This window comes from Salvelinus namaycush, chromosome 32, assembly GCF_016432855.1.
Source record: "Salvelinus namaycush isolate Seneca chromosome 32, SaNama_1.0, whole genome shotgun sequence".
Lineage (NCBI taxonomy): Eukaryota > Metazoa > Chordata > Actinopteri > Salmoniformes > Salmonidae > Salvelinus > Salvelinus namaycush.
The window spans coordinates 26,455,125-26,479,335 of NC_052338.1; the positions used below are offsets into that span (position 1 = coordinate 26,455,125).

The following is a 24,211-nucleotide window of genomic DNA, read 5'->3' on the forward strand; positions in this document are numbered from 1 at the left end:
AGACAAGCAGGCCAATATTCACAGCAGAATTCCTGGCATGCCATAGTAACCTGGCGTGTCCCCGTTCTTGGAGCCAGACTCCGGCCTCACGTTACACAATGACTTGTGTGTGTATGTATTTTGGTGTTTTAGTGCGGTGGGGAGTTGATATTTGAGGGATTGGAATAGAGCTCTATTTAGGATACTCTGAGCTCCTGGAGTGACACACACACACACACACACACACATCGGGCACTCAGGCCTGTCGTCAGACTTGGGGTCACTAATACCCCACACATGACAGACTGGTCTCTGTTCCACTCCATTGGTGTAAACTTCCATGACCATAGAGTGGAGTTTAGTCCGCTATAATACCCCACACAGTGACATGGCGGACCAGGAGCTGTAATACCCCACACAGTGACATGACAGACCAGGACCTGTAATACCCCACACAGTGACATGACAGACCAGGAGCTGTAATACCCCACACAGTGACATGACAGACCAGGAGCTGTAATACCCCACACAGTGACATGACAGACCAGGAGCTGTAATACCCCACACAGTGACATGACAGACCAGGAGCTGTAGGCTACTAATGTGATTGAGCCATTCAGCTTCATGCAGCGATCTGTCGTTAGGCACGTCAACACACAGGATTGATGGGCGGCTACAGAAATAGAATCGACCCGCGCTATATTTATAATTCTATGTATTCTAATTGTAAGTTAACCTACAGAGTTCCTAGAGCTCTGGCCAGTGCAGCCTTTGGGTGCCATTGTCAGTCAACTTGTCAGTTTAGTTGGTTCCTGCGGTAGATCGTAGTTTAGTTGGTTCCTGTGGTAGATGTTGTGTTTTTGTCTGATCCTCTCGCCTCTCCCCTGTACAGTGAGCATGTCTGCAGATTCGTTTGGCGCCGGGGGCAGCGATGCCCAGCAGAGCCTACAGTCCTTCTGGCCCCGCGTCATGGAAGAGATCAGGAACCTCACGGTGGTATGTCACGGCCTCCCTCTGATTGAACGCACACGCGCGCACACACACAACACACATGGGCTTGCACACACATACAAAGGCACACACATCACACCTCACAAGTGGTTTCCACATGACCTGCCCCTAACACCCCTTGGCTCTGTTTCAGAAGGATTTCCGCGTGCAGGAGTTGCCTCTCGCCCGAATCAAGAAAATCATGAAGCTGGATGAAGATGTGAAGGTAGGAGGCAGGTCCCCGCCTTCTGTGATTGCTCGATGAAGTCTTCATCAACACCCCACTCAGATAACAAAATATAGTATTTTGGAGCTGAGGTGTGGCTACACGGCTGGCTGAAATGAACACAGCATCCATTAGCTCATTGTGTAGGAAACATTTTGACTTGGCACGTTATTTGCAATCGTACCTCCTCCCATGTTGAGTCCCACGTCACATTCTATGTTGATATATACACACTGATCCCATTAGACCATCATCAGCTTATCACCCTGTAGGGCTATTCCTGCTCTGCTCTGAGAGGACAGGCATGGGGAGTGTGTGTGTCCGTATCCGTGTCCAAGTAGGGCTCCTCCCGAGAGAGATAAGCAGTAGCAGCTTAAGTGTGAGAAGGACCCAGAATGTGACAGAGAGGGTGTGATGCTAGCCATGACCCAGAGTGTGACAGAGAGGGTGTGATGCTAGCCATGACCCAGAGTGTGACAGAGAGGGTGTGATGCTAGCCATGACCCAGAGTGTGACAGAGAGGGGTGTGATGCTAGCCATGACCCAGAGTGTGGCAGAGAGGGCGTGATGCTAGCCATGACCCAGAGTGTGACAGAGGGTGTGATGCTAGCCATGACCCAGAGTGTGACAGAGAGGGGTGTGATGCTAGCCATGACCCAGAGTGTGACAGAGAGGGGTGTGATGCTAGCCATGACCCAGAGTGTGACAGAGAGGGGTGTGATGCTAGCCATGACCCAGAGTGTGACAGAGAGGGGTGTGATGCTAGCCATGACCCAGAGTGTGAGAGAGAGGGGTGTCATGCTAGCCATGACCAGGGTCTGACAGAGAGGGTGTGATGCTAGCCATGACCAAGAGTGTGACAGAGAGGCTGTGATGCTAGCCATGACCCAGAGTGTGACAGAGAGGGGTGTGATGCTAGCCATGACCCAGAGTGTGACAGAGAGGGTGTGATGCTTAGCCATGACCCAGAGTGTGAGAGAGAGAGGTGTATGCTAGCCATGACCCAGGGTCTGACAGAGAGGTGTGATGCTAGCCATGACCCAGAGTGTGACAGAGAGGGGTGTGATGCTAGCCATGACCAGAGTTGTGACAGAGAGGGTGTGATGCTAGCCATGACCCAGAGTGTGACAGAGAGGGTGTATGCTAGCCATGACCCATGTGTGACAGAGAGGGTGTGATGCTAGCCATGACCCAGATGTGTGACAGAGAGGGTGGATGCTAGCCATGACCCAGAGTGTGACAGAGAGGGTGTGATGCTAGCCATGACCAAATGTGACAGAGAGGGTGTGATGCTAGCCATGACCCAGAGTGTGACAGAGAGGGTGTGATGCTAGCCATGACCCAGAGTGTGACAGAGAGGGTGTGATGCTAGCCATGACCCAAGTGTGACAGAGAGGGGTGTGATGCTAGCCATGACCCAGAGTGTGACAGAGAGGGTGATGCTAGCCATGACCCAGAGTGTGACAGAGAGGTGTGATGCTAGCCATGACCCAGAGTGTGACAGAGAGGGGTGTGATGCTAGCCATGACCCAGATGTGACAGAGAGGGGTGTGCTAGCAGACCCAGAGTGTGACAGAGGGGTGATGCTAGCCATGACCCGAGTGTGACGAGAGGGGTGTGATGCTAGCCATGACCCAGAGTGTGACAGAGAGGGGTGTGATGCTAGCCATGACCCAGAGTGTGACAGAGAGGGTGTGATGCTAGCCATGACCCAGAGTGTGACAGAGAGGGGTGTGATGCTAGCCATGACCCAGAGTGTGAGAGAGAGGGGTATTGCTAGCCATGACCAGGTGTGACGAGAGGGTGTGATGCTAGCCATGACCAAGAGTGTGACAGAGAGGCTGTGATGCTAGCCATGACCCAGATGTGACAGAGAGGGTGTGATGCTAGCCATGACCCGAGTGTGACAGAGAGGGTGTGATGCTAGCCATGACCCAGAGTGTGAGAGAGAGGGGTGATGCTAGCCATGACCCAGGTTGACAGAGAGGGTGTGATGCTAGCCATGACCAAGAGTGTGACGAGAGGCTGTGATGCTAGCCATGACCCAGAGTGTGACAGAGGTGACGTGATGCTACCATGACCCAGAGTGGACGAATGCTAGCCATGACCCAGAGTGGGACGTGATGCTAGCAGACCGTGTGGACGTGATGCTAGCCATGACCCAGAGTGGGACGTGATGCTAGCCATGACCCAGAGTGGGACGTGATGCTAGCCATGACCCAGAGTGGGACGTGATGCTAGCCATGACCCAGAGTGGGACGTGATGCTAGCCATGACCCAGAGTGGGACGTGATGCGGCATGACCGCGAGTGGACGTGATGCTAGCCATGACCCAGAGTGGGACGTGATGCTAGCCATGACCCAGAGTGTGACGTGATGCTAGCCATGACCCAGGGTGTGACAGAGAGGGGTGTGATGCTAGCCATGACCCAGAGTTGAAGGAGCTAGCCTGACCGAGTGTGACTGATGCTAGCCATGACCCAGAGTGGGACGTGATGCTGCCATGACCCAGAGTGGGGGACGTGATGCTAGCCATGACCCAGAGTGAGTGACGTGATGCTAGCCATGACCCAGAGTGGGACGTGATGCTAGCCATGACCCAGAGTGGGACGTGATGCTAGCCATGACCCAGAGTGGGACGTGATGCTAGCCATGACCCAGAGTGGGACGTGATGCTAGCCATGACCCAGAGGTGGACCGTGATGCTCAGCCATGACCCAGATGGGGACGTGATGCTAGCCATACCCAGAGTGGGACGTGATCTAGCCATGACCCAGAGTGGGACGTGATGCTAGCCCATGACCCCAGAGTGTGACAGAGAGGGGTGTGATGCTAGCCATGACCCAGAGTGTGGCAGAGAGGGCGTGATGCTAGCCATGACCCAGAGTGTGACAGAGGGGTGTGATGCTAGCCATGACCCAGATTGGGACGTGTTGCTAGCCATGACCAAGAGTGACGTGATGCTAGCCATGACCCAGAGTGTGACAGAGAGAGGCGTGATGCTAGCCATGATCAGAGTGTGACGTGATGCTAGCCGTGACCACGAGTGTGACGTGATGCTAGCCGTGACCAAGAGTGTGACGTGATGCTAGCCATGACCAAGAGTTGAACGTGATGCTAGCCATGACCAAGAGTGTGACGTGATGCTAGCCATGACCAAGAGTGTGACGTGATGCTAGCCATGACCAAGAGTGTGCGACGTGATGCAGCCCTGACCCAGAGTGTTGACAGAGAGGGCGTGAGGCAGCCATGACCAAGAGTGTGCGAGAGAGGCCGTGATGCTAGCCATGACCAGAGTGTGACGTGATGCTAGCCATGACCAAGAGTGTGACGTGATGCTCCATGACAGAGTGATGAAGCTAGCCATACCCAGGTGTGACAGAGAGGTGTGATCTAGCCATGACCCAGAGTGTGACAGAGAGGGTGTGATGCTAGCCATGAACCCAGAGTGTTGACAGCAGAGGGTGTGATGCTAGCCATGACCCAGAGTGTGACAGAGATGGGTGTGATGCTAGCCATGAACCCAGGGTGTGACAGAGAGGGGTGTGATGCTGCCATGACCCAGATTGGACGTGTTGCTGTCTGACCAGAGTGACGTGATGCTGCCATGCCCAGAGTGTGACAGAGAGAGCGTGATGCTAGCCATGATCAAGAGTGTGACGTGATGCTAGCCGTGACCAGAGTGTGACGTGATGCTAGCCGTGACCAAGAGTGTGAGTGATGCTAGCCTGACCAGGGTGTGACGTGATGCTAGCCATGACCAAGAGTGTGACGTGATGCTAGCCATGGCCAAGAGTGTGACGTGATGCTAGCCTGACCAGAGTGACGTGATGCTAGCCATGACCAAGAGTGTGACGTGATGCTAGCCATGACCAAGAGTGTGACGTGATGCTAGCCATGACCCAGAGTGTGACAGAGAGGGCGTGATGCAGCCATGACCAAGAGTGTGACAGAGAGAGGCGTGATGCTAGCCATGACCAAGAGTGTGACGTGATGCTAGCCATGACCAAGAGTGTGACGTGATGCTAGCCCATGACAAGATGTGACGTGAAGCTAGCCATGACCCAGAGTGTGACAGAGAGGGGTGATGCTAGCCATGACCCTAGGTGTGACGAGAGGGTGTGATGCTAGCCATGACCCAGAGGTGACAGAGAGGTGGATGCTACCATACCCAGGGTGTACAGAGAGGTGTGATCTAGCCATGACCCAGTGTGACATGAAGGCGTGATGCTGCCATGACCAAGAGTGTGACGTGATGCTAGCATGACCAAGAGTGTGACGTGATGCTAGCCGTGACCAGGTGTGGTGATGCTAGCCGTGACCAAGAGTGTGACGTGATGTCAGTCATGCCAAGAGTGTGACGTGAGCTAGCCATGACCAGAGTGTGACGTGATGCTAGCCATGAACCAGATTGTGACGTGATGCTAGCCATGACCAAGAGTGTGACGTGATGCTAGCCATGCCCAGAGTGTGACAGAGAGGGGTGTGATGCTAGCCATGACCCAGAGTGTGACAGAGAGGGTGTGGATGCTTAGCCATGACCCAGAGTGTGACAGAGAGGGTTGATGCTAGCCATGACCCCAGGGTGTGACAGAGAGGGTGTTGATGCTAGCCATGACCCAGATTGGGACGTGTTGCTAGCCATGACCAAGAGTGACGTGATGCTAGCCATGACCCAGAGTGTGACAGAGAGAGGCTGATGCTAGCCATGACCAAGAGTGTGACGTGATGCTAGCCATGCCCAAGAGTGTGACGTGATGCTAGCCATGACCAAGAGTGTGACCGTGATGCTAGACCATGACCAGAGTGGTGACAGAGAGAGGGTGTGATTGCTAGCCATGACCAAGAGTGTGACGTGATGCTAGCCGACGACCCAGAGTGTGACAGAGAGGGCGTGATGCAGCCATGACCAAGAGTGTGACAGAGAGAGGCGTGATGCTACCATGACCAAGAGTGTGACGTGATGCTAGCCATGACCAAGAGTGTGACGTTGCTAGCCATGACCAAGAGTGGTGACGTGAATGCTAGCCATGACCCAGAGTGTGGCAGAGAGGGGCGTGATGCTAGCCGATGACCAGAATGTGGCAGAGAGAGCCGTGATGCTAGCCATGACCAGACTGTGACGAGTGATGCTAAGCCATGACCCAAGTGTGGCAGAGAGGCTGTTGATGCTAGCCATGACCAGAGTGTGACGAGAGGGTGTGATGCTAGCCTGACCCAGAGTGTGACAGAGAGATGGTGTATGCTAGCCATGACCCAGAGTGTTTGAAGTGATGCGAGCCATGACCAGAGTGGACGTATGCTAGCCGTGACCAGAGTGGGTACGTTGATTGCTTAGCCATGACCCAGAGTGTGACGTGATGCTAGCCATGACCAGAGTGTGGACGTGTCTAGCCATGACCCGATGGGATTGATTCTAGCCATGACCAGAGTGGTGACGTGATTGCTAGCCATGACCAGGGGACGTGATGCACTGCCCAGAGTGACTGATGCTAGCCATGACCCAGAGTGTGACGTGATGGGCTATCCTGACCAAGTGGGACTTGATGCTAGCCATGACCCAGAGTGTGACGTGATTGCTAGCCATGACCCAGAGTGGGCAGAAAGTGATGCTAGCCATGACCCAGAGTGTGGACAGAGAGGGGTGTGTGCTAGCCATGACCCATAGTTGGGCACTGATGCTAGCATGCCCATAATGTGTGACAGAGAGGAGCTGATGCGCCATGTAACCAAGAGTGTAAGAGAGCGTGATGCTAGCATGACCAAGAGTGTGACGTGTGCTAGCCATGACAAGAGTGTGAATGATGCTAGCCATGAAAAGAGTGGTGACGTGAAGCTAGCCATGACCCAGAGTGTGACAGAGAGGGTGGTGATGCTATCCCATGACCCAGAGTGTGACAGAGAGGTGTGATGCTAGCCATGACCCAGAGTGTGACAGAGAGGGTGTGATGCTAGCCATGACCCAGAGAGTGACAGAGAGGGTGTGATGCTAGCCATGACCTCAGGGTGTGACAGAGTGTGATGCTAGCCATGACCCAGAGTGTGACGAGAGAGAGCGTGATGCTAGCCATGACCCAGAGTGTGACGTGATGCTAGCCGTGTAGGGTGTGACGTGTACTAGACCGTGACCAGAGTGTGACGTGATTCATTCATGGCCAGATGTGACGTGATGCTAGCCATGACAAGAGGTGTGGACGGTGATGCTAGCCATGACCAAGATTGTGACGTGATGCTAGCCATGACCAGAGTGTGCTGTGATGCTAGCCATGACCCAGAGTGTGACAGAGAGGTGTGATGCTAGCCTGACCCGAGTGTGACGAGGGGTGTGATGCTAGCAGACCCGAGTGTGACAGAGAGGTGTGATCCTAGCCATGACCCAGAGTGTGACAGAGGGGTGTGATGCTAGCCATGACCCAGATTGGGACGTGTTGCTAGCCATGACCAAGAGTGACGTGATGCTAGCCATGACCCAGAGTGTGACAGAGAGAGGCGTGTTGCTAGCCATGATCAAGAGTGTGACGTGATGCTAGCCGTGACCAAGAGTGTGACGTGATGCTAGCCGTGACCCAGAGTGTGACGTGATGCTAGCCATGACCAAGAGTGTGGACGTGATGCTAGCCATGGCCAGGACAGTGTGCGTGCTTCTAGCCAAACCAAGATTGGACTGTGCTAGCCCATGACCAAGAGTGTGGACGTCATGCTAGCCATGACCATAGTGTGACGTGATGCTAGCCATGACCCAGAGTGTGGCAGGAGGGGGCGTGATGCTAGCCATGACCAAGAGTGTGACGCAGAGAGGCGTGATGCTAGCCTATGACCAAAGATGTGACGTGATGCAGCCATGACCAAGAGTGTGACGTGATGCTAGCCATGACAAGAGTTGCGTGAAGCTAGCCGACCAGAGTGTGACAGAGAGGGTGTGATGCTAGCATGACCCAGTGTGACAGAGAGGGTGTGATGCTTCCATACCATTGTGACAGAGGGTGTGATGCTAGCCTGACCCAGAGTGTGACAGAGAGGGGTGTGAATGCTAGCCATGACCCAGGTGTGACAGAGAGGGTGTGATGCTAGCCATGACCCAGAGTGTGACAGAGAGAGGCGTGATGCTAGCCATGACCAGAGTGTGACGTGATGCTAGCCATGACAAGAGTGTTGACGTGATGCTAGCCGTGACCCAGGGTGTGACGTGATCTAGCCTGACCCAGGTGTGACTGATGCTAGCCTGACCAAGAGTGTGACGTGATTCAGTCCATGGCCAAGAGTGTGCGTGATGCTAGCCATGACCAAGAGTGTGACGTGATAGCTAGCCATGACCAAGATTGTGACGTGTGCTAGCCATGAACCAAGAGTGTGGACGTGATGCCTAGCCATGACTCCAGAGTGTGACAGAAGGGGTGTATGCATAGCCATGACCCAGAGTGTGCAAGAGGGTTGAATGCTAGCCATGACCCAGATTGTGACAGAGAGGTGTGATGCTAGCCATGACCCAGGGTGTGCACAGAGAGGGGTGTGATGCTAGCCATGACCCAGAGGGACGTGTTGCTAGCATGACGAGAGTGAGTGATGCTAGCCATGACCCAGAGTGTTGACAGAGAGGCGTGAATGCTAGCCATGACCAAGAGTGTGACAAGTGATGCTAGCCATGACCAGAGTGTGACGTGATGCTTAGCCAGACCAGAGTGTGACGTGATGCTAGCCATGACCCAGAGTGTGAGAGAGACATGCAGAGGAGTGTGATGCTGAGCCATGACCCAGAGTGTGCAGTGATGCTAGCCATGACCCACAGTGGACAGAGAGGGCGTGATGCTAGCCATGACCAAGAGTGTGACAGAAGAGGGTGGATGCTAGCCATGACCAGATTGGCGTGATGCTAGCCATGACCACCAGAGTGGCATGAGCATGAACGTGATGCTAGCCATGACCAGAGTGTGGACGTGATGCTAGCCATGACCCAGAGTGGGCCAGGGGGCGTGATGCTAGCCATTGACCCAGAGTGTGGCAGAGGGCCCGTGATTGCTAACCATACCAAGGACTGTGACGTGATGCTAGCCATGACCAGAGTGTGACGTGATGCTAGCCATGACCAAGATTGTGACGAGAGGGTGTGATGCTAGCCATGACCCAGAGTGTGACGAGAGGTGGGATGCTAGCCATGACCCGAGTTGACAAGAGGGTGCGTGATGCTAGCCATGACCCAGAGTGGGCAGAGAAGGGGTGATGCTAGCCATGACCCAGGATGTGACAGAGAGGGTGTGATGCTAGCCATGACCCATGGAGTGTGACAGAGAGAGGGCGTGATGCTAGCCATGACCCAGAGTGTGACAGTGAGTGTCTACCATGACACCAGAGTGTGACTGAATGCTAGCCATGACCAAGAGTGTGACGTGATGCTAGCCGTGACCCAGGTTGCGTGAATGCTAGCCATGACCCAGAGTGGTGAAGTGATGCTAAGGGCCATGACCCAGAGTGTGACGTGATGCAGCTACAGTGACCAAGAAGGTGACGTGATGCTACCATGACCCAGAGTGTGGCAGAGAGGGGCGTGATGCTAGCCATGACAAGAGTGTGCGTGATATAGCCATGACCCAGGTTGACAGAGAGGGCTGATGCTAGCCGACCAGAAGTGTGCAGAGAGCGTGATGCTATGCCATGACCAGAGTGTGACTTGATGCTACCTTGACCCAAGAGTGTGACGTGATGCTTAGCCAATGACCAAAGAGTGTGACGTGATGCCTTTTTTTAGCCATGACCGAGTGTGCCAAAGTCGTGATGCTAGCCATGACCAGAGTGTGACCTATGTAGCGAGGGTGGTGATGAGCTTGAGCGCATGACCTAAGAGTGGAACAGAGAGAGGGCTGATGCTAGCCAGGACTCCAGAGTGTGAACGGATGTTAGGCTAGCCATACCACAGAAGTGACGGTAGGCGGATGCTAGCCATGACCAAGGAGTGTGACGTGATGCTAGCCATACCAAAGAGTGTGAACTGAAGTCGCTGAGCCGTGTAAATGAAGCCCAGACAGGTGACAGAAGGGTGTGATGCGTAGCCGTGACCCAGAGTGGTGACAGGAGGTGATGCGAGCCATGACCAGAGTGTGACGGAGGTGGCTGAGTCCCCATGACCCGGTGGGGACGAGTGGATGCTAGCCATGACCGCAGAGTGTGACGAGAGGGGTGATGGCTGATGCCATGACCAGAGTGATGTGACGTGATGCTAGCCATGACCCAGTGTGACGTGATGCTAGCCCGTGACCCGGAGTGTGACGTGATGCTAGCCTGACCCAGAGTGTGACGACGTAGATGCAAAGATGAAGTGACCTGACCAGAGGGACGTGATGTAAGCCATGACCCAAGTGGTGACGTGATGCTGCCTGACCCAAGAGTGGACGTGATGTCTAGCCATGACCAAGTGGACGAAGGGTGTGAGCTGCATGACTCTACTGACCGATGGGCGTGGATGCTAGCCATGACCCAGAGGGTGACGAAGGTTCGATGGCTAGCCATGACCGAGTTGACAGGAGTGGATGCTAGCCAGTACCCAGAGTGTGAACGGAGGTGGATGCTAGCATGACCCAGAAGTGTGGACGTGAGAAGGTGTGACTAGCCATGGACCCCAGGTACAGTAGGGTGTGATTCTAGCCATGACCCAGAGTGGACGAGAGCGTGATGCTAGCCATGACACGAAGAGTGGACGTGATGCAGCCTGACCATGGGACGTGATGCTACCTGCGCCAGAGTGTGACGTGATGCTAGCCAGAAATGAACCCAAGGTGGTGATGTCAGTCATGGCAGGTGTGGTGATGCTAGCCATGACCCAGAGTGTTGACTATCGCAGACAGTTGTACGTGATGCTAGCCATGACCAAGAGTGAGATGCAGCAGACCGCAGATTGACAGGAGGTTGCTAGCCATGACCCAGATTGACGAGAGTGTGTTGCTAGCCATGACCCAGATGTGACAGGGGGTCGATGCTAGCCATGACCCGCGTGTGACAAGAGAGGGGTGTGATGCTAACCCATGGACTTTGGCAAGTGCGAGCTCGTGATGCTAGCCGATGACCACGAGGACTAGAGAAGGCGTGATGCCAAGAGATGTCGTCATGGCAGCATGACATAGTTGACGGGATGCTAGCCCATGACCAGAGTGTGACGTGATGCTAAGCCATGAACCAGAGTGTGACGTGGATGCTCCAGCCCAGTGGACCAAAGAAAAAAGGGTGTGGACATGACAAGTGGGCGATGGCTAGCCCATGACCCAGTCAGGAGGTGTGCTACAGACGAGGTACAGGAGAGGCGTGATGGCTAGCCATGGGACCAAGTGTGAGTGTGCAAGAAGAGTGGACGTGATGCTAGCCATGACCAAGAGTGTGACGTGATGCTAGCCATGACCAGAGTGCATGAGGGTGTCTCCTGACAGATGGAAAGCCGTGACTAGCCAACTTACTGAGCACCATGACGGTGTGCAAGCCGTGGATAGAGACAGGTGTGAGAGGGTCTACCTGACCCAGAGTGTGACAGAGAGGGTGTGATGCTAGCCATGAAATGTGACGCCAGCCAGGGTGTGACAGAGAGGGTGTGAGCTACCATGACCCAGAGTGTGACAGAGAGGGTGTGATGCTAGCCATGCCCCAGAGTGTGACAGAGAGGGGTGTGATGCTAGCCATGACCCAGGGTGTGACAGATGAGGGTGTGATCTAGCCATGACCAGAGTGTGAGAGGAGGCGTGATGCTAGCCATGACCAAGTTGACGTGTGCTAGCCATAACAGAGTGTGACGTGATGCTATGCCGTGACCAGGGTGTGACTGATGCTAGCCTGACCAAAGTGGACGTGAATGTAGTCGGAGTGTGACGTGATAGCTAGCCATGACCAGAGTGGTGGACGTGAGCTATCTGACCAAGATTGTGGTGATTGCTAGCCATACCAAGAGTGTGACGTGATGCTAGCCAGAGACCCAGAGTGTGACAGAGAGGGGTGTGATGCTAGCCCTGAGCGAGTGTGACAGAGAGGGTGTGATGCTAGCATGACCCAGAGTGTGAAGAGAGGGTGTGATGCTAGCCATGACCCAGGTGTGACAAGAGTGGTGATGCTAGCCATGACCCAGAGTTGGAGAGGTGTACATGACCAAGGGTGACGTGATGCTAGCCAATGACCAAGTGTGACAGAGGAGGAGCTGATGCTAGCCATGATCAAGAGAGGTGTAGTGGTAGCCTGACGCAAGAGTGTGACTGATGCTAGCCATGACCAAGAGTGTGACTGATGATTGCGGACGGTGTGACGTGTGCGGCCATGACCCAAGGTGACGTGAGCTAGCCATGCCAAGAGTGTGACGGAGATGTCTAGCCATGACCCAAGTAGTGTGACGTGACCTGCTAGCCATGACCAAGAGTGTGACGTGATGCTAGCCTGACCAAGAGTGTGACGTGATGCATAGCCATGACCCAGAGTGTGACGAGAGGGCGTGTATGCAGCCCGATGACCAATATGTGACAGAGAGAGGCGTGATGCTAGCCATGACCAAGAGTGTGACGTGTAGGCTAGCCATGACCAGAGTGTGACGATGATGCTAGCCATGACAGAAGAGTGTGACGTGACTAGCCATGACCCAGAGTGTGACAGGAGAGGGTGTGATGCTAGCCATGACCCAGAGTGTGACAGAGAGGGTGTGATGCTAGCCTGACCGAGTGTACAGAGGTGATGCTAGCCATGACCAGAGTGTGACAGAGAGGGGTGTGATGCTAGCCATGACCCAGGGTGTGACAAGAGGGTGTGATGCTAGCCATGACCCAGAGTGTGACAGAGAGAGGTGCGTGATGCTAGCCATGACCAAGAGTGTACGTGATGCTAGCATGACCAAGTGTGACGTGATGCTAGCCGTGACCCAGTGTGTGACGTGATGCTAGCCGTGACCCAAGAGTGTGACGTGATGTCAGTCATGGCCAAGAGTGTGACGTGATGCTAGCCATGACCAAGAGTGTGACGTGATGCTAGCCATGACCAAGATTTGACGTGATGCTAGCCATGACCCAAGAGTGGGACGTGATGCTAGCCATGACCCAGAGTGTGCAGAGGGGGTTGATGCTAGCCATGACCCAGAGGTGTGACAGAGAGGGTGTGATGCTAGCCATGACCCAGTGTGACAGAGAGGGTGTGATGCTACAGACCCAGGTGTGACAGAGAGGGGTGTGATGCTAGCCATGACCCAGATTGGACGTGTTGAGTCCATGACAGAGTGACGTGCTGCTAGCTGACCAGAGTTGACAGTAGGAGGCGTGATCTAGCCATGACCGAGTGTGACGTGATGCTAGCCATGACCAAGAGTGTGACGTGATGCTAGCCATGACTCAAGAGTGTGACGTGGACTAGCCATGACCCAGAGTGTGACAGAGAGGGTGTGATGCTAGCCATGACCAAGAGTGTGACGTGATGCTAGCCATGACCCAGAGTGTGACAGAGAGGGCTGATGCTAGCCATGACCACAGAGTTGCAAGGAGACGTGATGCTAGCCATGACCAAGTGTGACGTGATGCTACAGCCTACCAAGAGTGTGACTGATGCTAGCCATGACCAAGAGTGGACGTGATGCTAGCCATGACCCAGAGTGTGGCAGAGAAGGGCGTGATGCTAGCCATGACCCAGAGTGGGCAGAGAGAGCCGTGATGCTAGCCATGACCCAGAGACTGTGACGTGATGCTAGCATGACCAGAGTGTGGCAGAGAGGTGGGATGCTAGCCGTGACCAAGAGTGTGACAGAGAGGGGTGTGATGCTAGCCATGACCAGAGTGTGACAGAGGGGTGTGATGCTAGCCATGACCAGAGTTGACAGAGAGGGTGTGATGCTAGCCATGACCCAGAGTGTGACAGAGAGGGGTGATGCTACCATGACCCAGAGTGTGACAGAGAGGGTGTGATGCTAGCCATGACCCAAGAGTGTGACAGAGAGGGGTGTGCTAGCCATGACCGAGTGTGACATGATGGACCATGACCAAGAGTGTGACGTGAAGCTAGCCGTGACAAGAGTGTAGTATGCTAGCCTTGACCAGAGTGTGACGTGATGCTAGCCATGACCCAGGGTGTGACCGTGATGCTAGCCATGACCAAGAGTGTGACGTGATGCTAGCCATGACCAAGAGTGTGACGTGATGCTAGCCATGACCAGAGTGTGTGCAGAAGGGCGTGATGCTAGCCATGACCAAGATGTGACGTGATAATAGCCATGACCCAGGTGTGACAGAGAGGGCGTGATGCAGCCATGACCAAGTTGGTCAGAGAGAGGCGTGATGCTAGCCATGACCAGAGTGTGAACGTGATGCTAGCCATGACCAAGAGTGTGACGTGATGCTAGCCTGACAAGAGGTGACGTGATGCTAGCCATGACCCAGAGTGTGACAGAGAGGGTGTGATGCTAGCCATGACCCAGAGTGTGACAGAGAGGGTTTATGCTAGCCATGACCAGATGTGTACAGAGAGGGTGTGATGCTAGCCATGACCCAGAGGTGTACAGAGAGGGTGTGATGCTAGCCTGACCCAGAGTTGACAGAGAGAGGCGTGATGCTAAGCCATGACCAAGAGTGTGACGTGATGCTAGCCATGACCAAGAGTGTGACGTGATGCTAGCCGTGACCCAGGGTGGACGTGATGCTAGCCTGACCAAGAGTGTGACGTGATGCTAGCCATGACCCAAGAGTGTGACGTGATGCTAGCCATGACCAAGAGTGTGAGTGATGCTAGCCATGACAAGTGTGACGTGATGCGACCATGGACCCAAGAGTGTGACGATGATGCTAGCCATGACCCAGAGTGTGACAGAGAGGGTGTGATGCTAGCCATGACCCAGATGTGACAGAGAGTTGGATGCTAGCCATGAACCCAGGTGTTGACAGAGAGGGTGTGATGCTAGCCATGACCCAGAGTGTGACAGAGAGGGTGTGATGCTAGCCATGACCCGAGTGGAGAGAGAGGGTGTATGCTAGCCATGACCAGGGTCTGACAGAGAGGGTGTGATGCTAGCCATGACCAAGAGTGTGACAGAGAGGCTGTGATGCTAGCCATGACCCAGAGTGTGACAGAGAGGGTGTGATGCTAGCCATGACCCAGAGTGTGACAGAGAGAGGGTGTGATGCTAGCCATGACCCAGAGTGTGAGAGAGAGGGGTGTCATGCTACCATGACCAGGGTTGACAGAGAGGGTGTGGATGCTAGCCATGACCCAGAGTGTGACAGAGAGGGTGTATTCTAGCCATGACCAGATGTTACAGCAGAGGAGTCGTGATGCTAGCTGACCCAAGTGTGACAGAGGTGTGATGCTAGCCATGACCCAGAGTGGACGTGATGCTAGCCATGACCCAGAGTGTGGACGTGATGCTAGCCATGACCAGAGTGTGGACGTGATGCTAGCCATGACCCAGAGTGGGACTGATGCTAGCCATGACCCAGAGTGTGACGTGATGCTAGCCATGACCAGAGTGGACATGATGCTAGCCATGACCCAGAGTGGGACGTGATGCAGCCAGGACCAGAGTGGGACTGTGCTCAGCCATGACCCAGAGTGGACGTGATGCTAGCCATGACCAGAGTGTGACGTGATGCTAGCCATGACCCAGGGTGTGACAGAGAGGGGTGTGATGCTAGCCATGACCCAGAGTGTGAAGTGATGCTAGCCATGACCCAGAGTGTGACGTGATGCTAGCCATGACCCAGAGTGGGACGTGATGCTAGCCATGACCCAGAGTGGGACGTGATGCTAGCCATGACCCAGAGTGGGACGTGATGCTAGCCATGACCCAGAGTGTGACGTGATGCTAGCCGATGACCAGAGTGGGACGTGATGCTAGCATGACCCGAGTGGACTGACTAGCCATGACCAGAGTGGGACGTGATGCTAGCCATGACCAGAGTGGGACGTGATGCTAGCCATGACCCAGAGTGTGGACAGAGAGGTGTTGTGATGCTAGCCATGACCCAGATGGTGACAGAGAGGGTGTGAGGCTAGCCATGACCCAGAGTGTGCAGAGAGGGCGTGATGCTAGCCATGACCAGAGTGTGACAGAGGGGTGTGATGCTAGCCATGACCCTAGGAGGTTGGTGGACGGTTGATTAGCTAGCCATGACCAGAGGAAGAGTGCGTGATGCTAGCCATGACCCAGAGTGTGACAGAGAGAGGCGTGATGCTACCATGATCAGAGTGGACGATGCTAGCCTGACCAAGAGTGTGACTGATGCTAGCCGTGACCAAGAGTGTGACGTGATGCTAGCCATGACCAAGGGTGTGACGTGATGCTAGCCATGACCAAGAGTGTGACGTGATGCTAGCATGACCAAGAGTGTGACGTGATGCTAGCCATGACCAAATGTGACGTGATGCTAGCCATGACCAAAGAGTGACGTGATGCTAGCCATGACCCAGAGTGTGACAGAGAGGCGTGATGCTCAGCATGACCAAGAGTGTGACAGAGAGAGCTGATGCTAGCCTGACCAAGAGTGTGACGTGATGAGCCATGACCAAGAGTGTGACGTGATGCTAGCCATGGACAAGATGACGTGGGCAGAAGTTGCGTGAAGCTAGCCATGCCAGAGGGACAGAGGGGTGTGATGCCATGACCAGAGTGACAGAGATGTGTGACTAGCCATGACCAGAGTGTGACAGAGAGGGTGTGGATGCTAGCCATGACCCGAGTGTGACAGAGAGGTGTGTGATGCTAGCCATGACCCAGGGTGTACAGAGAGGGTGTGATGCTAGCCATGACCCAGAGTGTGACAGAGAGAGGCGTGATGCTAGCCATGACAAGAGTGTGACGTGATGCAGCCATACCAAGTGTGACGTGATGCTAGCCGTGACCCAGGGTGTGACGTGATGCTAGCCTGACCAAGAGTGTGACGCTGATGCTCAGTCCATGGCCAAGATGGGTGACGTGATGCTAGCCATGACCAAGAGTGTGACGATATGCTAGCCATGACCCAGAGATTGTGACAGAGAGGGCGTGATGCTAGCCATGACCAAGAGTGTGACGTGATGCTAGCCATGACCCAGAATGTGACAGAGAGGGTGTGATGCTAGCCATGACCAGAGTGTGACAGAGAGGGTGCGATGCTAGCCATGACCCAGAGTGTGACAGAGAGGGTGTGATGCTAGCCATGACCCAGAGTGTGACAGAGAGGGTGTGATGCTAGCCATGACCCAGAGTGTGACAGAGAGGGGTGTGATGCTAGCCATGACCCAGGGTGTGACAGAGAGGGTGTGATGCTAGCCATGACCCAGAGTGTGACAGAGAGAGGCGTGATGCTAGCCATGACCAAGAGTGTGACGTGATGCTAGCCATGACCAAGTGTGACGTGATGCTAGCCGTGACCCAGGGTGTGACGTGATGCTAGCCGTGACCAAGAGTGTGACGTGATGTCAGTCATGGCCAAGAGTGTGACGTGATGCTAGCCATGACCAAGAGTGTGACGTGATGCTAGCCATGACCAAGATTGTGACGTGATGCTAGCCATGACCAAGAGTGTGACGTGATGCTAGCCATGACCCAGAGTGTGACAGAGAGGGGTGTGATGCTAGCCATGACCCAGAATGTGACAGAGAGGGTGTGATGCTAGCCATGACCCAGAGTGTGACAGAGAGGGTGCGATGCTAGCCATGACCCAGGGTGTGACAGAGAGGGGTGTGATGCTAGCCATGACCCAGATTGGGACGTGTTGCTAGTCATGACCAAGAGTGACGTGATGCTAGCCATGACCCAGAGTTTGACAGAGAGAGGCGTGATGCTAGCCATGACCAAGAGTGTGACGTGATGCTAGCCATGACCAAGAGTGTGACGTGATGCTAGCCATGACCAAGAGTGTGACGTGATGCTAGCCATGACCCAGAGTGTGACAGAGAGGGGTGTGATGCTAGCCATGACCAAGAGTGTGACGTGATGCTAGCCATGACCCAGAGTTTGACAGAGAGAGGCGTGATGCTAGCCATGACCAAGAGTGTGACAGAGAGAGGCGTGATGCTAGCCATGACCAAGAGTGTGACGTGATGCTAGCCATGACCAAGAGTGTGACGTGATGCTAGCCATGACCAAGAGTGTGACGTGATGCTAGCCATGACCCAGAGTGTGGCAGAGAGGGGCGTGATGCTAGCCATGACCCAGAGTGTGGCAGAGAGAGCCGTGATGCTAGCCATGACCAAGACTGTGACGTGATGCTAGCCATGACCCAGAGTGTGGCAGAGAGGCTGTGATGCTAGCCATGACCAAGAGTGTGACAGAGAGGGTGTGATGCTAGCCATGACCCAGAGTGTGACAGAGAGGGTGTGATGCTAGCCATGACCCAGAGTGTGACAGAGAGGGGTGTGATGCTAGCCATGACCCAGGGTGTGACAGAGAGGGTGTGATGCTAGCCATGACCCAGAGTGTGACAGAGAGGGTGTGATGCTAGCCATGACCCAGAGTGTGACAGAGAGGGTGTGATGCTAGCCATGACCCAGAGTGTGACAGAGAGGGGTGTGATGCTAGCCATGACCCAGAGTGTGACATGATGCTAGCCATGACCAAGAGTGTGACGTGATGCTAGCCGTGACCAAGAGTGTGACGTGATGCTAGCCATGACCCAGGGTGTGACGTGATGCTAGCCATGACCAAGAGTGTGACGTGATGCTAGCCATGACCAAGAGTGTGACGTGATGCTAGCCATGACCCAGAGTGTGGCAGAGAGGGGCGTGATGCTAGCCATGACCAAGAGTGTGACGTGATAATAGCCATGACCCAGGGTGTGACAGAGAGGGCGTGATGCAGCCATGACCAAGAGTGTGACAGAGAGAGGCGTGATGCTAGCCATGACCAAGAGTGTGACGTGATGCTAGCCATGACCAAGAGTGTGACGTGATGCTAGCCATGACAAAGAGTGTGACGTGAAGCTAGCCATGACCCAGAGTGTGACAGAGAGGGTGTGATGCTAGCCATGACCCAGAGTGTGACAGAGAGGGTGTGATGCTAGCCATGACCCAGAGTGTGACAGAGAGGGTGTGATGCTAGCCATGACCCAGAGTGTGACAGAGAGGGGTGTGATGCTAGCCATGACCCAGGGTGTGACAGAGAGGGTGTGATGCTAGCCATGACCCAGAGTGTGACAGAGAGAGGCGTGATGCTAGCCATGACCAAGAGTGTGACGTGATGCTAGCCATGACCAAGAGTGTGACGTGATGCTAGCCGTGACCCAGGGTGTGACGTGATGCTAGCCGTGACCAAGAGTGTGACGTGATGTCAGTCATGGCCAAGAGTGTGACGTGATGCTAGCCATGACCAAGAGTGTGACGTGATGCTAGCCATGACCAAGATTGTGACGTGATGCTAGCCATGACCAAGAGTGTGACGTGATGCTAGCCATGACCCAGAGTGTGACAGAGAGGGGTGTGATGCTAGCCATGACCCAGAGTGTGACAGAGAGGGTGTGATGCTAGCCATGACCCAGGGTGTGACAGAGAGGGGTGTGATGCTAGCCATGACCCAGATTGGGACGTGTTGCTAGTCATGACCAAGAGTGACGTGATGCTAGCCATGACCCAGAGTTTGACAGAGAGAGGCGTGATGCTAGCCATGACCAAGAGTGTGACGTGATGCTAGCCATGACCAAGAGTGTGACGTGATGCTAGCCATGACCAAGAGTGTGACGTGATGCTAGCCATGACCCAGAGTGTGACAGAGAGGGGTGTGATGCTAGCCATGACCAAGAGTGTGACGTGATGCTAGCCATGACCCAGAGTGTGACAGAGAGAGGCGTGATGCTAGCCATGACCAAGAGTGTGACAGAGAGAGGCGTGATGCTAGCCATGACCAAGAGTGTGACGTGATGCTAGCCATGACCAAGAGTGTGACGTGATGCTAGCCATGACCAAGAGTGTGACGTGATGCTAGCCATGACCCAGAGTGTGGCAGAGAGGGGCGTGATGCTAGCCATGACCCAGAGTGTGGCAGAGAGAGCCGTGATGCTAGCCATGACCAAGACTGTGACGTGATGCTAGCCATGACCCAGAGTGTGGCAGAGAGGCTGTGATGCTAGCCATGACCAAGAGTGTGACAGAGAGGGTGTGATGCTAGCCATGACCCAGAGTGTGACAGAGAGGGTGTGATGCTTGCCATGACCCCGAGTTTGACAGAGAGGGTGTGATGCTAGCCATGACCCAGAGTGTGACAGAGAGGGTGTGATGCTAGCCATGACCCAGAGTGTGACAGAGAGGGGTGTGATGCTAGCCATGACCCAGAGTGTGACAGAGAGAGGCGTGATGCTAGCCATGACCAAGAGTGTGACATGATGCTAGCCATGACCAAGAGTGTGACGTGATGCTAGCCGTGACCAAGAGTGTGACGTGATGCTAGCCATGACCCAGGGTGTGACGTGATGCTAGCCATGACCAAGAGTGTGACGTGATGCTAGCCATGACCCAGAGTGTGGCAGAGAGGGGCGTGATGCTAGCCATGACCAAGAGTGTGACGTGATAATAGCCATGACCCAGGGTGTGACAGAGAGGGTGTGATGCTAGCCATGACCCAGAGTGTGACAGAGAGAGGCGTGATGCTAGCCATGACCAAGAGTGTGACGTGATGCTAGCCGTGACCAAGAGTGTGACGTGATGCTAGCCGTGACCAAGAGTGTGACGTGATGCTAGCCGTGACCAAGAGTGTGACGTGATGCTAGCCGTGACCCAGGGTGTGACGTGATGCTAGCCATGACCAAGAGTGTGACGTGATGCTAGCCATGACCAAGAGTGTGACGTGATGCTAGCCATGACCAAGAGTGTGACGTGATGCTAGCCATGACCCAGAGTGTGGCAGAGAGGGGCGTGATGCTAGCCATGACCCAGAGTGTGGCAGAGAGAGCCGTGATGCTAGCCATGACCAAGACTGTGACGTGATGCTAGCCATGACCCAGAGTGTGGCAGAGAGGCTGTGATGCTAGCCATGACCAAGAGTGTGACAGAGAGGGTGTGATGCTAGCCATGACCCAGAGTGTGACAGAGAGGGTGTGATGCTTGCCATGACCCCGAGTTTGACAGAGAGGGTGTGATGCTAGCCATGACCCAGAGTGTGACAGAGAGGGTGTGATGCTAGCCATGACCCAGAGTGTGACAGAGAGGGTGTGATGCTAGCCATGACCCAGAGTGTGACAGAGAGGGGTGTGATGCTAGCCATGACCCAGAGTGTGACAGAGAGGGGTGTGATGCTAGCCATGACCAAGAGTGTGACATGATGCTAGCCATGACCAAGAGTGTGACGTGATGCTAGCCGTGACCAAGAGTGTGACGTGATGCTAGCCATGACCCAGGGTGTGACGTGATGCTAGCCATGACCAAGAGTGTGACGTGATGCTAGCCATGACCAAGAGTGTGACGTGATGCTAGCCATGACCAAGAGTGTGACGTGATGCTAGCCATGACCAAGAGTGTGACGTGATGCTAGCCATGACCCAGAGTGTGGCAGAGAGGGGCGTGATGCTAGCCATGACCCAGAGTGTGGCAGAGAGAGCCGTGATGCTAGCCATGACCAAGAGTGTGACGTGATGCTAGCCATGACCCAGAGTGTGGCAGAGAGGCTGTGATGCTAGCCATGACCAAGAGTGTGACAGAGAGGGTTTGATGCTTGCCATGACCCCGAGTGTGACAGAGAGGGTGTGATGCTAGCCATGACCCAGAGTGTGACAGAGAGGGTGTGATGCTAGCCATGACCCAGAGTGTGACAGAGAGAGGCGTGAAGCTAGCCATGACCAAGAGTGTGACGTGATGCTAGCCGTGACCCAGGGTGTGACGTGATGCTAGCCATGACCAAGAGTGTGACGTGATGCTAGCCATGTCCCAGAGTGTGACAGAGGGGTGTGATGCTAGCCATGACCCAGAGTGTGACAGAGAGGGTGTGATGCTAGCCATGACCCAGAGTGTGACAGAGAGGGTGTGATGCTAGCCATGACCCAGAGTGTGACAGAGAGGGTGTGATGCTAGCCATGACCCAGAGTGTGGCAGAGAGGGGTGTGATGCTAGCCATGACCCAGCAGCTCCTCAGCCTGCAGCCTGCAGCCTGCCTCACCGACCACCTCCCGCCCAGGCCAACTTCTAAATGTCACTCTGTGGAAAGGTTTTCAAAAGGTTAGGTGTCTCCCCTTTAGCAGTAAGGGATACGGGCGGTCTATCTATACAGATCTATACAACCCTATCTAGCTGTGTAGGTTACTGAGTGTGTGAGAGGTAGTTGCAATGTCAGTTTCCTGTTTGTGTGTTCTCTCTGTGTGTATTTGTTTCCTTTGTCTGTATGTGTGTGTTCCCTGTTTCCCCTTAGTTTTAACATGTCATCTCAATGTCTCCATAGATGATCAGTGCAGAGGCCCCGGTGCTGTTTGCCAAGGCAGCTCAGATCTTCATCACAGAGCTCACACTGAGGGCTTGGATCCACACTGAAGACAACAAGAGACGCACCCTACAGGTCAGTCACACCCTCCCTAGTGTGTATAGAGGTCACACACATTCACACAGACAGCACATGCAGACTGCTGGCCCAAGTTTACGTGTAAAGACCTCACGCATGCAGACTGCTGGCCCAAGTTCACGTGTAAAGACCTGGTCCCAGTGTGTGTGTGTGTGTGTGTGTGTGTGTAGAGGTCGCACACGGCCATCCCCTGAGGACCTGCTCTGTTAAATTCCTTCTCTCTCAGCGTCGACTGTGAAAGCAGAGCTCGGCTCCCGTGACTCACTTTTACTTCGAATGCCATTTTGCCTGCTCTCTGATCCCAGAGCCAGGGGAATTACATGGATCCTGGTGTGATGAAAGGGATGGCGAGAGTGGGAAAGAGGGAGAGCCAAAGTGAGAGAATGAGTGAGGGAATGGGCAAGAGAGAGGGAGGAGAGACACAAAGTGAAAGGTTGTGAGAGAGTGTGTGGGAGAGAAGAGAGAGAAGGGAAAGAGAGTGTTGATCAGAGTGGTTTGGAAAGCCAGGGCCAGTCACACACTGAAACATTAAACAGAGTACCCCACTTCTTTCATCTCCATCTATTCACATACCTGTGTGTGTGTGTGGGATACTGCTTTGCACAATATCTTGGCAAATTCTGTCCTTCAACATGGCTTCATAAGTGGGGCTGAATTACAAAGTCAAATCGCACTCCTATAAATTCAGAGTGAAAACGTCATTCGGTTGAGCTTTGTTAACCTCGAAATAGAATGCCAATTTGGCATGTTAATTACATTTCTACACCACAGATGGTGATACGTGTCTGGCGTATGCTCCTAGTCTGTGTGTGTTGTTAATAAGACAGCTCTGCTTTTAATCACACTCCATCTCTCTCTCACACACACTCCGGCTCTCGCCAGAGTTCCATTGTGCTGACAGCACGCCGATTAGGGTCACCATGGTGACACTCATCAATATAACAACTGTGGATGTGACCCGGTGTTACCAGATATTAATCACAGCACTATAAATAGACTGATGGGGGGGACTTAATATCCAATGGAAAAACACACACACACACACACACACACACACACACACACACACTCACACACACACTCTCTCTCTCTAGAAGGGTGAGCCCAGTAGGACAGTGATGCTAAGAATACGTCACAACTCCCGATTGTTGTTCATCTGGTGTTTCTTACAGTGGGCCCATTCCTGCTGTTTTTTACATGGTGAATGTTCGGGCTGGGAATTGCCAGGGACCTCACAATACGATATTGTTACGATACTTAGATGCTTCTCACTAGTTAAAAAGAAGATATAGGATGAAAATACAGGAAGTTTTGGTGCAGGTACAGCCGACTAGTGCTAGCTAACGCTACCTAGGCAAAAACAATATCATTAAAAAAAAAAAAAATATATATATATATATATATATATACTTTTTACTAATCAATACTTGGAGTCAAAGTATTGATATATCGTCCAAAATAATATTGCGATATGTAACTATCGCTAGTGAACGTTGTGTGGTGTGATTGAAGTAGGCTTTTACAGTTCTACTGTGAGCGAGCTCCTTTTAGTATTGTTTACAAAGCTG

The 24,211-nt window shown here is 53.7% G+C and overlaps 1 protein-coding gene across 9 annotated transcripts in view; it reads left to right on the plus strand.

Annotated features, from left to right (window-relative positions):
• LOC120026872 (nuclear transcription factor Y subunit gamma-like) overlaps positions 1-24,211 on the plus strand; it is a 59,262-nt gene that overhangs the window by 27,927 nt on the left and 7,124 nt on the right. For 7 of the 9 annotated variants that reach the window (XM_038971591.1, XM_038971596.1, XM_038971597.1 and 4 more), the window contains exons 2-4: positions 872-975; positions 1,124-1,195; positions 22,527-22,640. In XM_038971591.1, the coding sequence (XP_038827519.1) occupies positions 872-975; positions 1,124-1,195; positions 22,527-22,640 (290 nt within the window). The remainder of the gene's footprint in view (positions 1-871; positions 976-1,123; positions 1,196-22,526; positions 22,641-24,211) is intronic. The other 2 variants (XM_038971592.1, XM_038971598.1) reach the window with 1 other exon arrangement.